This window comes from Oryzias melastigma, linkage group LG19 (genome assembly GCF_002922805.2).
Source record: "Oryzias melastigma strain HK-1 linkage group LG19, ASM292280v2, whole genome shotgun sequence".
NCBI lineage: Eukaryota > Metazoa > Chordata > Actinopteri > Beloniformes > Adrianichthyidae > Oryzias > Oryzias melastigma.
In genome coordinates, this window is record NC_050530.1 from 6,048,247 (window position 1) to 6,061,464 (window position 13,218).

At 35.3% G+C, this 13,218-nt stretch overlaps 2 protein-coding genes across 2 annotated transcripts in view; one reads left to right on the forward strand and one right to left on the reverse strand.

Annotated features, from left to right (window-relative positions):
- LOC112154310 (BRCA1 DNA repair associated) overlaps positions 1-6,984 on the reverse strand; it is a gene marked incomplete in the record, with an annotated part of 20,981 nt that extends 13,997 nt beyond the window's left edge. Inside the window, 8 exon segments of the mRNA XM_024285163.2 lie at positions 1,220-3,226; positions 4,395-4,480; positions 4,569-4,605; positions 4,690-4,778; positions 4,870-4,950; positions 5,034-5,087; positions 5,182-5,286; positions 6,693-6,984. Coding sequence (XP_024140931.1) covers positions 1,220-3,226; positions 4,395-4,480; positions 4,569-4,605; positions 4,690-4,778; positions 4,870-4,950; positions 5,034-5,087; positions 5,182-5,255 — 2,428 coding nt within the window.
- Positions 6,985-7,155: 171 nt separating this feature from the next.
- Positions 7,156-13,090, forward strand: becn1 (beclin 1, autophagy related). The gene is made up of 12 exons (XM_024285164.2): positions 7,156-7,308; positions 7,476-7,605; positions 7,680-7,744; positions 8,733-8,791; positions 8,890-8,980; positions 9,074-9,210; positions 10,619-10,813; positions 10,881-11,027; positions 11,122-11,271; positions 12,469-12,529; positions 12,614-12,756; positions 12,841-13,090. Exons 2-12 carry the CDS (start codon positions 7,482-7,484, stop codon positions 13,007-13,009), a joined length of 1,341 nt encoding a protein of 446 aa, XP_024140932.1. The 5' UTR covers positions 7,156-7,308; positions 7,476-7,481; the 3' UTR covers positions 13,010-13,090.
- The last annotated feature ends 128 nt before the right edge of the window (positions 13,091-13,218 follow it).

The window sequence follows — 13,218 nt, forward strand, 5'->3', positions numbered from 1 at the left end:
AAGACCCTCTTTGATCATATTTTCATCTATTTTATAAGTTTAAGCATTCCCAGAGCAACCCCGCCACCCTTCCTCTCCACGTTGATTGATTGATCTGGTTTATTTCAAGCGTAATTTGTGGACAATACAAGACAAAAAAAATAAGAGATTCATCATACTTATTACAGAAGTAGTAAAATGCATTTGTTTAAATAAAAAAAGACTCACTTAAGTTACAATTGATTAATTAAATATAATAAATTCAAGTAGAGCTTAAAAGATTGGTGAAAAGGAAGAAGCAAACTTATATAACCCCACATTACTGAGAGCTTTCTGTTTACACACTTAAATGCTAAAGTATCCCTAATAAAAGACAATTTTACAAAAATATTTGGTATGATGCTTAGATATAAACTATACTCCAAATTAGCCTAAAAAACCTTAGTAGATGTCAAACTAGTAAAAAAAAAAGCTAGCTAAACCAAAATAGCAGCCTAAAATTCCTTAGTAAACAAATTAGTCAAAAACGTTAGCATGTTGCTAAAATAGATGCTAAATTCTAAATTAGCCTAAAAAACCCCAGGAGATAACAAATTATCCAAAAAAGTTAGCATGTTGCTAATATATTAGCTACACTCTAAATTAGCCTAAAAAAAACCCCAGTAGCTAACAAATTAGCCAAAATTGTCAGCATGTTGCTAAAATACTAGCTAAACTCCAAAATAGCCTAAAACCTCTCAGTAAACTAAATTAGACAAAAACGTTAGCATGTTGCTAAAATAGAAGTTAAACTCTAAATTAGCCTTAAAAAACCTCAGTAGCTAACAAATCATCCAAAAAAGTTAGCATGTTGCTAAAATAGAAGCTAAACTCTTAATTAGCATAAAAACCCCAGTAGCTAACAAATTAGCCAAAAAAGTTAGCATGTTGCTAAAATAGATGCTAAACTCTAAGTTAGCCTAAAAAAACCCCAGTAGCTAACAAATTAGCCAAAAACTTTAGCATGTTTTATACCTTTTAACCAACATAATCTAGTTCATATCTGTGGTTTTCAAACGATACTGCAGCTGTTCGATCCACTTTCGATATAAATCTATCTTTTACACCCCTAATAAACATAATTAAAAAACTTTTGAAAAATTTCAAAATAGAGAAAAAATATATATTTGGAGTGGGACTTTAAATTGTAAGTTCTGACTAATTTTAATAGACAAGAGTGTTTTTTGCTGGTTCAACTTACATTCTTCGGGGGTCCCGAATAAATCCACAGATGCTTGACTGTCGGGGCTGGGACACTGTTCTGCCGCCTCCTCAGGAGGATCCACCGCTTCCTCACATCCGTCAGCTTCTCTCCGGTTTCCAGCTGCAGTTCCAATAATCTCCTTCAAAGTGGGTAGCTCCTCTTCGGCTCCGCTGCTGTTGGATTCCGATGAAGACTCCAGCTTTTGAGCTCTTTTCCGTTTAGCATTCACGTGGGAACGGATGCTAACGTCTCCGCTAGCAGCAACAATCGTCCCAGAGTCCAGCAGGCCGTCGGGGGTTAGAGAGTACTCTGGAAGGATGCAGTGTTTGGTAGTACCGGGTAGATCACTTTCTGGACTTCCGTCTCTCGTCTCCGGCACTTTGCTAGCATCGCTACCATCAAGCTCAGCCGCCATCTCCTCGTGCTGAACAGCTCTGAAGACGAGTCCGGATTCTCCAACCTGAGGGACAACAGAAAGAGGAGAGCTTTCCTTGTCCCGCTTGGACACTTTATTGGGACTGAGGTTACTGCTCAGACTACTCCTTAAGGTGCACTTTCTGGCAAAAGCATCCGTATCCTGTTTTTCAGAGACCATCTGGATGGGTGAGATCGATGGAGAAATCAAATCACTGCAGGAGGATTTTTCCGTTTCTGGTTTCTGCTGCTGAGAGAGGTCATCCGGATTCTCGCGGTGGACCTCGTCCGAGCGATTCCGCTTCACGTTCGGCGGGCCGAGGTGGAAGGATTTCCTTTTAGTCGATTTGAAGCTTCGGAGCAGCTGCTCCGTGTCCAGCTCACTGTCGTTTTCCGTCTGTGGTTCTCCGACAGGCGTTTCCAGTAGAGGACCGGTCTTTGGCGTCTCCTCTCCGAGAGTTGGGTCGATTGCAGTCGGACTTGCAGACTTCGGGAACACAGATTCGTCAGCTTCCAACGGAAGTTGCGGTACTTCTGCCGGTTTCAGGACGGAGGTTTTCTCTGCAGTTTCCATACTTTCAATTCCGCTGAGTTCTTGCTCGTAGACGCATCCGTTTCTTTTTGCCACGCTCTCACTTTTCAGGGAGTCGGAGGGCTTCTTGGTGGCTTTGAAGAGTCTTTTACTTGTCCTTGCGCTTCTTCTCCTGATAGGGATTTCCTGATCTTCGCTGCTCGGGTAATTTTCTATCTGTACTTGGACTTGTTCTGGGCTGGCGGTTCCTCCATCGTGAGCTCCAACTAAAGCAAGAGTAGGTTGTTTTTTTCTTAACCTTCCTTTCCTCCCGACTTTCTCTTCTGATTTTGCTTGATTTATCTTCTTTTTCAAGTCTTGCAGAGAACTTCTCTGAGTCTTTTCGTCCGTTTGGGGAACTTCACCTTCCTCTTTCTCGTTTTTGTGCAGGGATTCTTCCATGTTAACATCTAAACTCTTCTTCTCCATTTCTGCTTCTAAACAGTTTTGCTGCTGGTCTTTTTCAAGCTCCTTCCTCAAAGGTGAGGTGGACTTGGTTGCTCTTCTTCTGTAGACGGCTCCAAACACCTGATCTTCCAGGGCTTTAGTGCGATCTTCTCTCTTCAGATCAGACTTGTGTATTTTGATATCTATCGTCGATGCAGACGAAGCGCTGTCGGAGTCCTCGGCTTTTTCCGGAGGTTTCTCTTCATCTACGGGTACTTTCAGGAGCCACTCCGCGACCTTCTCCAGGCTTTTCTTCTTCTTCTCCTCCAGAACTTGATCCGGTTCCAGATCGTTTCTCTTCTTTTTCCTTGAAGACTTTCTTGCTTCATCTTGGGCTGACTCTTGATCAGAGGAAGCTTTCTCCAGGTTGGAAGGTCTCTTCTTCCTCCTGGTTTTGTGTGGTAACGCGACCTTCCTGACAGTAGCTGCTGGTTCACAACTGTCTGCAGGGCTGGACAGTTTCCTGTCGTTGGTCGGTGGCGCGTCGCCGAGGCCGCTGTCCAGACACTCATTCTCTGTTGCTAAGGGAGCCGAGTCTTCAAGTCCCATCAGTTTTGCAAAATCACTCTGAGCTAGAAAACCAGATCAAAAAATATAATTATACAACTTTTATAATAAGATGACAATTCTAAACTAATTGTTTAATCTAGGGATGGGTCAATATCCTTTTTTTCAGCTGAAACCGATTTTCCCCTGAAGCTGTGGCCAATAGCTGATATTTGGCGATACCAATGTTTAAGTGTCTAGAATAACACAGAGTTTAGATTTCCTTTTTGTTTCTTTAAAAGAAATACACAACTTTTCTTCTTCTTATAACTGTAAATCAAGAGTTTTCTGTTGCCATGGATCCATTAGGAACAACATAAATCCCTATCAAATAGTGTTGGGCGATATGACGATAAATATTATTTTAGGCAATTTTACAATAAATATTGTTTCGGGTAATATTACGATAAATATTGTGTTGGACGATATGGCGATAAATATTGTTTTGGGTAATATTACAATACATATTGTGTTGGGCGATATGACGATAAATATTGTTTTGGGTAAAATTACGATAAATATTGTGTTGGACGATATGACGATAAATATTGTTTTGGGTAATATTACGATAAATATTGTGTTGGACAATATGACGATAAATATTGCGTTGGGTAATATTACGATAAATATTGTGTTGGACAATATGACGATAAATATTGTGTTGGGTAATATTACGATAAATATTGTGTTGGGCGTTTGAAAAGTGTCAATCGTGCCATTTCTTTTCTATTGTTTATATCCGTTCTAAACTACTTTGACCAGTATAACGCCAAATATATCATTAAATATCTTGAGACAATTGCATAGGTGTTGTCTCGTCAATGTATACACAAAAAATGTATAAGCCATTAGCCATTTATTATCCTTTTTTTCAAATAGCTTGCTTTAAAAAATATATAATGCACATACATTCTTTTAAAAGGAGAAGATTTTTTTATATCTAATAATTAATGATCAATTGAGATTGTAATTGTAACTATATTTGCACATTTTCTAAACTTGTTTCCATAAATTCATAAGACATTTCAATTAAATGTTAGCAGGTGCATATTAATTTTTAGTGACATTTTCTGTAAACATATTTTATAATTTATTTAAGGTGTTTATACGCTTATAAGATGACTATTTTTTTTTTATAATTTTAAAAACTTTTTAACAGACATGAATTTGCTTTGAAGTAACAATGTTTTTTACCTGCAATAGTTGAAGAATGAGAACGTGAAGTATCTCCGCCTCCATTTTCCACATCAGTGTTTTGACCAGGACTTTCTCCAGATAAACTGCCGCAGAGATGTTTAGATTTTACCATAAAAAAATGGAGACGATTACATTTAATTAAAACAAAAACAGAATCTTAACAGTTTTTACCTGGAGGGTTTCTTCTGGCAGGTCAAACCAGTGAAATCTGACAAACATACAAATGTTCAGCTAGTTAGTTATGCGGTTAAAGCAAACTTGAAGCGGTTATCTAATGAGTGTTCAACCTTACAGTTTGTTCCGGTGTCGCGCTCATACGCCTGTATAATGTCCTGCAATCCTGTGACAAGTTTCTGAAAACTGGGACTTTCTCTCAAGCTCCTGAAATCAAAGACAAGCTGTTATGAGTAAAAGATGTGCTTTTAATAATTTCAATTTAAGCTACAGAGTCGACTGAAATACTTCTTCTGACCTTCTAGTAACCTTGGTTTTACAGACAGGGCAGTTGGCCGTGTTTTGTTTGGAAGTGTCCAAAAGTTTCATCATGCAAAACCTGAAGAAATGTAAAACATTTCATATTTTAGAAGTTGTTTTTTTTACCCAAAATAGTAAAAAAAATAATAAAGATTGTTTTACTTGCAAAACTTGTGATCACACTGTGTAGATACTGGCAGCGCCATTAAATCCAAACTAAAAACAAACACATTATATAAAAGTTAAAGTGGAAAATGTAATAATAAACATTCATTTCTTGGAAATTCTTGTATTCTTAAATGACACTCACCATATGGGGCACTGCAGAGTCTCCCAAAGGTCAGCGATCCCTTTCCGGACATCGGTGGATTTGGGGGTTTTCATTTTGATTTATTATTATTATTATTATTAATTGCTGTAAATAAAAACATTTTAAAAAGCTCATTCAAACAAATACAGTTTCATAAAACACACTAAAAGGGGTGAATTGTGCAAATTAGATGTGTAAATAAAGTTTTACAGTGAGCTACTGCATGGTCTAATGTTTAAACACAAACGCTCTCTCAGGTTATTTACTGACTATAAAACATTAATTTTTAGGAGATTTACTGGCAAAAGACCTGAGTCCTTTAGCACATTCTTTAACACAAGACCCGACAAAACATCCTTCCAGAAAAAAGATAAAATGAACGTTCTCTAACTTGGACAATATTTTTAAAAAAGATGGTTTTGCAGGAAATTTCAGCAACAAGTATATCAATTATTAATTTGAACCTATTTTAAAAAAAATCTTCATCTGTTAATGAACTATTTTGGAAAACCTTTGCTGTTTGGTATTCGATCTGGACTTTAAATCATATTACAAAACAATCACACAAATGCAAAATGTGAAAACTACAAGAACATTACATCTTTTAAAGGAACTACATATCTTAAATATATATTTATAGATATTCTATGTTCACAAAGATTACCTAAACCTATGAGCAGTAATGTTGATCCTTGATGTGCAGGTTGCACAGTATATACAGTGCTTTTTATGATATATTGTAATTAATGTATGTTTAAATAAAGTTTTAAAGAAAAAAGCTGGCGGCACCAGTGTGCTTTGATCCGCCTACACACTACTTTTGTTTTCTGTACATACCAAAACATGATTTAAAAAGCTGCAACAAAAATGTATTTATTTATTCATTTAGCTATTTATGTGGTTTTTTTTTTAATTTTCTTTTTTGTTTTTGGTGTTCGCATACAGCTGCAGTAATGTAAATAAAAGTACTAGAAGTCCCACAGTGCACTTAAAAAAAAACTTCGAAAAAAATTAGTTTAAAGTTGCTTATATTTTAATAACGTTTTTTTTTTTTTTTTTACTATCATTTGTGTAAAGAGTTTAAATTTAGCTTCAGCAATTATTTCCTCCAACTTAGCTTCCTTCCTGCTGTTTTCATCACACTTTACAATTCAAATTATCAATATGTAAATTTTAGTAAGGGACTATTTAAAGAAAAGTTCTTAATATATATAAACGATAAATACTTAGGTTAACTACAAATGCCTCAAGCTAAACCGCTAAACCATGGACTGTATCTAAACTCAAGACAGCAGCTAGCTGTTTTCTCTGAGACAAACCAAAGTCAAGCTGAACAGCTAAATAATCATTAAACCGCTTCGACATCGGGTCAAAAAACGATCAAATACATCACCAAACTTTTAACACATTAATCAAAGCAGATCACTCCAACTGACAACTCTAGAAAACATAATATATCGGGGAAAATGAGTCATTTTCTTACAGTTTTATAAGCCAAACAGGAAACTCACCCTTCAGTTTTCCCGCAACTACTCTTCTTCTGGCTGAAACGGTCGGGATTTGTCAAGTGGAATCAGAACGCCCTCTGTTGGTCAGGATGAGGAACCACATCCAACCGGTGAAAATAAGCGTTCTTGGGCTGTAATTTGTCTGAATAACATCTCTTAAAATTCCAAAATAATACATATACTTAAAGAAATTATCAATCTGATGAAATTTTTGTCTCAATTATACATAAAATATTTAAATTAAGATCACTACATATGCATGCCAAGTACGTGTATGGCATTTAGATACAGCTAAACTTAATAAAGATTTTCAGTACAGTGAATTTTTTTAAGGAAACATTAGCATTTGGCACCTAAAAGCATATTGGTGAAAAGAAAAAAGATTAATTTACCGGTATTCCCTGTATCAAAAACCCTGTTCTATAACGTACTGTAGGGGGCAGCACCTCGCTAGTCTTGCGCCATCTCAATATATTTTACAGAAAGAAGAAGAAAACGTCAGTCAGTAAACAAAAACAAGGAACGAGAGTGATACTCTTAATACAAATTTGTAGCTTTTTAAAGGTTTGTTTGAATCGACAATATAATGAAATAATTTAACTTTTTACAACAATAAAATGTAAGTATATGTTTTTTCCTCAACTAATCTAATTGTTCTCTAAAAACAATGCTAAATTGCTAGCTTGCTGCTGCGTTTTAGCCAAAAAAGCTACATGATTTAATGTTAGCTTAAAGTTCAAGTAGTACGACTTGTGTGTATTTATTATTCTATTGTCTCTTTTAAAGATTGAGATGGAGGGCTCCAAGTCGAGCACAACCATGCAGGTGAGCTTCGTGTGTCAGCGATGCTACCAGCCGCTGAAACTGGACAAGTCCTTCAATGTACTCGACCGAGTCACCATCCTCGAGCTCACGGGTATGATCGCCGTTACTGGTCGGTCGGTGGTGCTGCTTTCCAGTATAAATGATCGGGTTGTGTGTCTCCTTTAGCGCCGTTGGTCACGGTGACACCCAGCAAGCAGGCTGACAGCAGCGAGGGAGAACCAGCACCAGAGGTGGGTCCAAACTCAGTGGAAATCGCCTGATTCTGATCACCTGAAATCACAGAATCAACACGAATAAATACTAAACATGTAGATTTCTGTGGCTAATATACTGTTTTTTCTTCAACACAAACATTACTTTATTTATACTGGCAGGAAAACAAATTTGTCATATTAATATTACATTTTATGACTTAAATAAGTTGAAATTTTTAAATCTGAAAGTGCATGTATGAATAAATCTAAACACGTTACTGAGGTATGATTCAAGCTGTTACAACTCACAATAATGACATTAAAGACACAGACGCAATGAGCTGATTTAACAAGTTTTGGAGGCGTAACGATAAATTAATGAATCAATTCAATCTAATCGATGTGACCCTGGCGAGTCATTAATCAAACAGAATTGACCTAAAACTGTTTCAAAATGAAATGAATTATTTTAATTAGTGCTGTGAAAGTTAACGAAGTATAATTAATGGGTTAATATTTATAAATACCCTCAGGTGTCCTGACGTGCTGCTAAACATACTTTTTTTTTAATATTCTATGACTGAGATTTTATGAAATTAAAGAGATAATACAGCATTTTTTTGTAGTTTTTGGAGAAAAGTGATCTTTTATGTAGATATATGAGGCGGAAGATAAACAACGATCAGACTGCTGCAGCACAGAGCGGAAGACCCGCTATGGTGGGCGGAGCAAAACAGAGCCGTGTGCTATTATCTACAGTAAAACGCAGCAGAGTATTTGTGGATTTGTGGATCAGTTCCAGAAAGAAAAAAAAAACATTGTTTATAAATACACAATCATCTACATTTATGGCATTTACTTCTCTTGTCTTACAACTGTATCTTATTTTGTTTTCATTTATTATTTCATTTTTTAAAGTTGATTAAAACTATACGAGTAAGTATTAAATGTACATGCATTTGAGACTACAAGAAGACAAAATATAAACTTAATGGTGCTCTTATTCTCATTTTTCTGTTTTTAGGAAACTTTTGTAGAAAACAAGCAGGATGGAGTGTCAAGAAAATACATCCCTCCTGCGAGGTAAGCAAACACAAGAATGATTTTTTAAATAAATCCACAAGATTTAAATCTGTGTTTTTTAATTTGATCAAATGTATTCAATTTTTGGACTTGTTTAGGATGATGTCAACAGAAAGCGCCAACAGTTTCACACTGATTGGAGACGCTTCAGATGGCGGCACCATGGAAAACCTGAGCCGAAGACTTAAGGTGAGTTCACTTAAATCTGGTTATTTCAACATATTTGACTTTTTCTCCTCTGATTGCTGTTGAAAAGGACTCGTCTCCGTCTGTTCACTGCAGGTTACCAGTGATCTGTTTGACATCATGTCTGGTCAGACTGATGTGGATCACCCTCTGTGTGAGGAATGCACGGACACTCTGTTGGATCACCTGGACACACAGCTCAACATTACAGAGAACGAGTGCCAGAATTACAAGTACGGCTTTTATTTTCCTGATGTTTTTAGAAACACAGTGGTTCTCTTTTATACGACAGAGCATTAGGGCCACTTTTTGAAGAAAATTTTATTTTTAAAGTTACGACTTTAAATTTCGTAAATATATGAGAAAAAAGTCGTAACGAGTAAAGTCGTATATTTATGACTTTAAAAGTCATAGACTAAATGACTAGAATTTACTAGAACAAGAGATTTAAAGTGGTAAATTTACGAGATTTAAAGTCATAAATTTAAGATTTAAAGTTCTAAATTAACGAGAAAAAAAATGGTATATCTACAAGATTTATAGTGATACATTTAAGAGAAAAAAAGGTAAATGTTCAAGATTAAAATTCGTAAATTGTTAAGAAAAAACTCGTAAATTTACTAAATTAAAAGTCGTAAATCTATAAGATTAAAAGTCGTAAATCTATAAGATTTAAAGTCATACATTTACAAGAAAAAATGTGTACATTGACTGATTAAAGGTCATAAATTTAAAATATTAAAGTTGTAAATTAACGAAAAAAAAACTCATAAATATATGAGATTTAACGTCATAAATTTAGGAGAAAAAAACTCCTAAATGTTCAAGATTAAAATTCTTAAATTTTTGAGAAAAAACTTGTAAATTTACAAAATTAAAAGTCGTAAATCTATGGGATTAAAATTCGTACATCTACGAGATTTAAAGTCATAAATTAACGAGAAAAAAAATTATAAATATACGAGATTTAAAGTTGTAAATTTACAAGAAGAAACTCGTACATTGACAAGATTATAGATCATAATTTTAAAAGATATAAAGTTGTAAATTAAAAATAACTTTGTAAATCTACAAGATTTAAAGGGATACATTTAAGAGAAAGAAAGGTAAATGTTCAAGATTAAAATTCTTACATTTTTGAGAAAAAAACTCATAAATTTACAAAATCAAAAGTCGTAAATCTATGGGATTAAAATTCGTAAATTTACGAGATTTAAAGTCATAGATTCAAGAGTAAAATACAAGTTATTTACAAGAGTTAAAGTCGTAAATTTAAGAGAAAAAAAACTTGTACATTTACAAGATTAAAAGTCGTAAATTTACGAGATTTAAAGCCATAAATTAACAAGAAAAAACTCATAAATCTACAAGATTTAAAGTCGTAAAGTAACAAGAAAAAAACTCGTACATTGACAAGATTATAGGTCATAAATTTAAGATTTAAAGTTGTAAATTAACAACAAAACCCTCGTGAATCTATGACATTTAAAGTCATAAATTTAAGAGTAAAATACAAGTAAATTTACGAGATTTAAAGTCGTAAATTTACGAGAAAAAACTAGTAATATTACTTTTTTTTGGTGGCCCTAATACTCCATCATACTTTTAAGTGCAGATTTGTTTTTGTTTGTTTTTTCGCAGGCAGTGTCTGGAGCTGCTGTCAAACCTCCAGGCAGAAGACGAGAAGACGCTCCTCTCAGAGCTGCAGCAGCTGAAAGACGAGGAGGCCACTCTGGTCCAGGAGCTGGAGGCTGTGGAGGAGCAGAGAGCTGCCGTGGCTCAGGACTTAACCCAAAGCAGGATCCAGTCCCAGCAACTGGACACGGAGGAGCTACAGTAAGTGAAGGAAAGTCAGTGGTAACTGATGAAAGATACAGCAATTTTCATTTCTCCGTCCCACAAGGTACCAAAAAGAATACAGCGAGTTCAAACGACAGCAGCTAGAGCTGGACGACGAGCTGAAGAGCGTCGACAACCAGATGCGATACTGTCAGATCCAGCTGGACCGACTGAAGAAGACCAACGTTTTTAATGCAACATTTCACATCTGGTACAAACATGACCAAAAATATACATTTTCGTCTGTCTGGTAATTAAAAAGAAAAAGATGAGTGCTGACAACAAAAAATATATATATTTTCCAGGCACAGCGGCCAGTTTGGTACCATCAACAACTTCCGACTGGGTCGACTTCCCAGCGTTCCCGTGGAGTGGAACGAGATCAACGCGGCGTGGGGGCAGACGGTGCTTCTGCTGCATGCTCTGGCCAACAAAATGGGGCTGTGTTTTCAAAGGTACGCTCTCAATCTGTACTCAACTGGTCTTATTTTCATCAGTGAGTGTCATTTAGGGGGTAGCCAGTCAGATTTCATTGGAATAAATAAAGGTGTCCCTCAAGGCTCTTCCCTCGGACCACGAATGTTTACCAAATTTCTGTAAAATCCATCTTTATGCTGATGATACAATTATTTTTGCTGTTTTTTGTAAATTTTTGATATAGAGGAAGGCCTTGAAAACCAGATGTTGCATCCTAAGAGACTTATCTTCATGCTTAAATGTTAAACGATGTTAAATAATCGCGTTAATACAGACATTTTAGTTCGTTATTCTTCTTTTTTTTTATGGCATTAATCTAATTTTTGCCTCGGATGGTTACTTCCTGGACGAGTGTTTTATCCCGCTCATACCATGGTCATTTAAGAAAAATATAAATATTAAATTAATCATTAGATTAATAGGCAGTGCATCAGGTTGTCATGGTAACAGCTTCAGCGCCTCGCTCTAGCTTCTTTTTGAGAAATGTGATCGTCATGAAAAATATATGTATATTTTTTATAAAAAGCATAATTTTAGAGGGAAAGTTCACCTCTTAGCGCTTGTTTTTGTCCAGATGATGAAGCAAAAGTTTATTTTAAAAAGTCTAAATAGTCAAATTCCTCCGCTATATTTCATTTCTTCCTGCTTAGATTCAATTTTCTATTTGTTTTCTGCTACATTTCAGTCTTTAAAATGATCAAATTCACCCAAATAGGTTAAAAGAAACTATAAAATCACTCATGTGTCTTTTCTACTTTATTGTTGCTGTAATAAACTGTAAAATAAAGTATATCAATATTTGAATTATGGTATTAAAAAGAAGTTTGAGTTCAGTATTTTCTGGATTTGCTCAGAAAAATGTTCCTACTGTTTTTGGATGCGGTAAATTAGAGCATTCTGGATCTGATGTTTTTTTTTGTCTCTCTTTGTTCCAAATTGAAAGAAAATTTACCCTGTGGTTCTGTCAAAGTAAAGACTTAAAGTCTTTAAAAAAAATTGATTAAATCGATTAATTAATTACAGTTCATGATTAATTAATCCCGCAAGAAATTAATTGTTGCATTTTTAATATTTACTAGAATTTAAACAAATCAAACCCATTTTGACAGAAATAGTGCCATTTAAATCATCATTCAGTCTTACTAAATGCTAATTTAAACATATTCTCTATCCAGATACCGGCTTGTTCCATATGGAAATCACTCCTACTTAGAGTCACTAACAGACAAATCAAAGGTAACTTTTTTTTTTTTTGCTATTTATGTCAGTATTTGTCTGGATTGTTGTTCTCATCACACTGGTTGTTGTGTTTGTCTCCAGGAACTTCCCCTGTACTGCTCCGGAGGTCTGAGGTTCTTCTGGGACAATAAATTTGATCACGCCATGGTGGCCTTCCTGGATTGTGTCCAGCAGTTCAAAGAAGAGGTGGAAAAGGGCGACACCGGTTTCTGCCTCCCGTATAGGTCAGTTTGAAGTTTCGACATTTTTTCACATTTTACATCTGTAAAAACTAAAAATGACAGAATTATTTTTTCTATATATATCAGGATGGACGTTGAGAAAGGAAAGATAGAGGACACGGGAGGCAGCGGCGGCTCCTACTCCATCAAAACCCAGTTCAACTCTGAGGAGCAGTGGACCAAGGCCCTCAAGTTTATGCTTACCAATCTGAAATGGGGCCTGGCCTGGGTCACCTCTCAGTTCTACAACAAATAAACAGATTCTGGACTTAATCAGCCCTAATGAATACAAATATGTGATTATGAAAGTTGAATAAAAAACTAAAAATAACTAAAATTCCTGTACAGTTTTTCAACTTTTATTGGGTTGGAATTTTTCAAAATACTTTAGTTTGCCATTTAGAGACAATTGGGTTTTGTTTTGACGTAAACTTGTAAAGTTGGATGTAAACCCTTAGAAATAGT

Excerpts from the sequence above, each read along its gene's own strand:
- becn1 (XM_024285164.2), top strand. The coding sequence starts at position 7,482 with ATGGAGGGCTCCAAGTCGAGCACAACCATGCAGGTGAGCTTCGTGTGT. Across the intron at positions 7,745-8,732 it reads AGGGAGAACCAGCACCAGAG|GAAACTTTTGTAGAAAACAA; the intron begins GTGGGTCCAAAC and ends TTCTGTTTTTAG. Across the intron at positions 10,814-10,880 it reads CTGGACACGGAGGAGCTACA|GTACCAAAAAGAATACAGCG; the intron begins GTAAGTGAAGGA and ends CCGTCCCACAAG.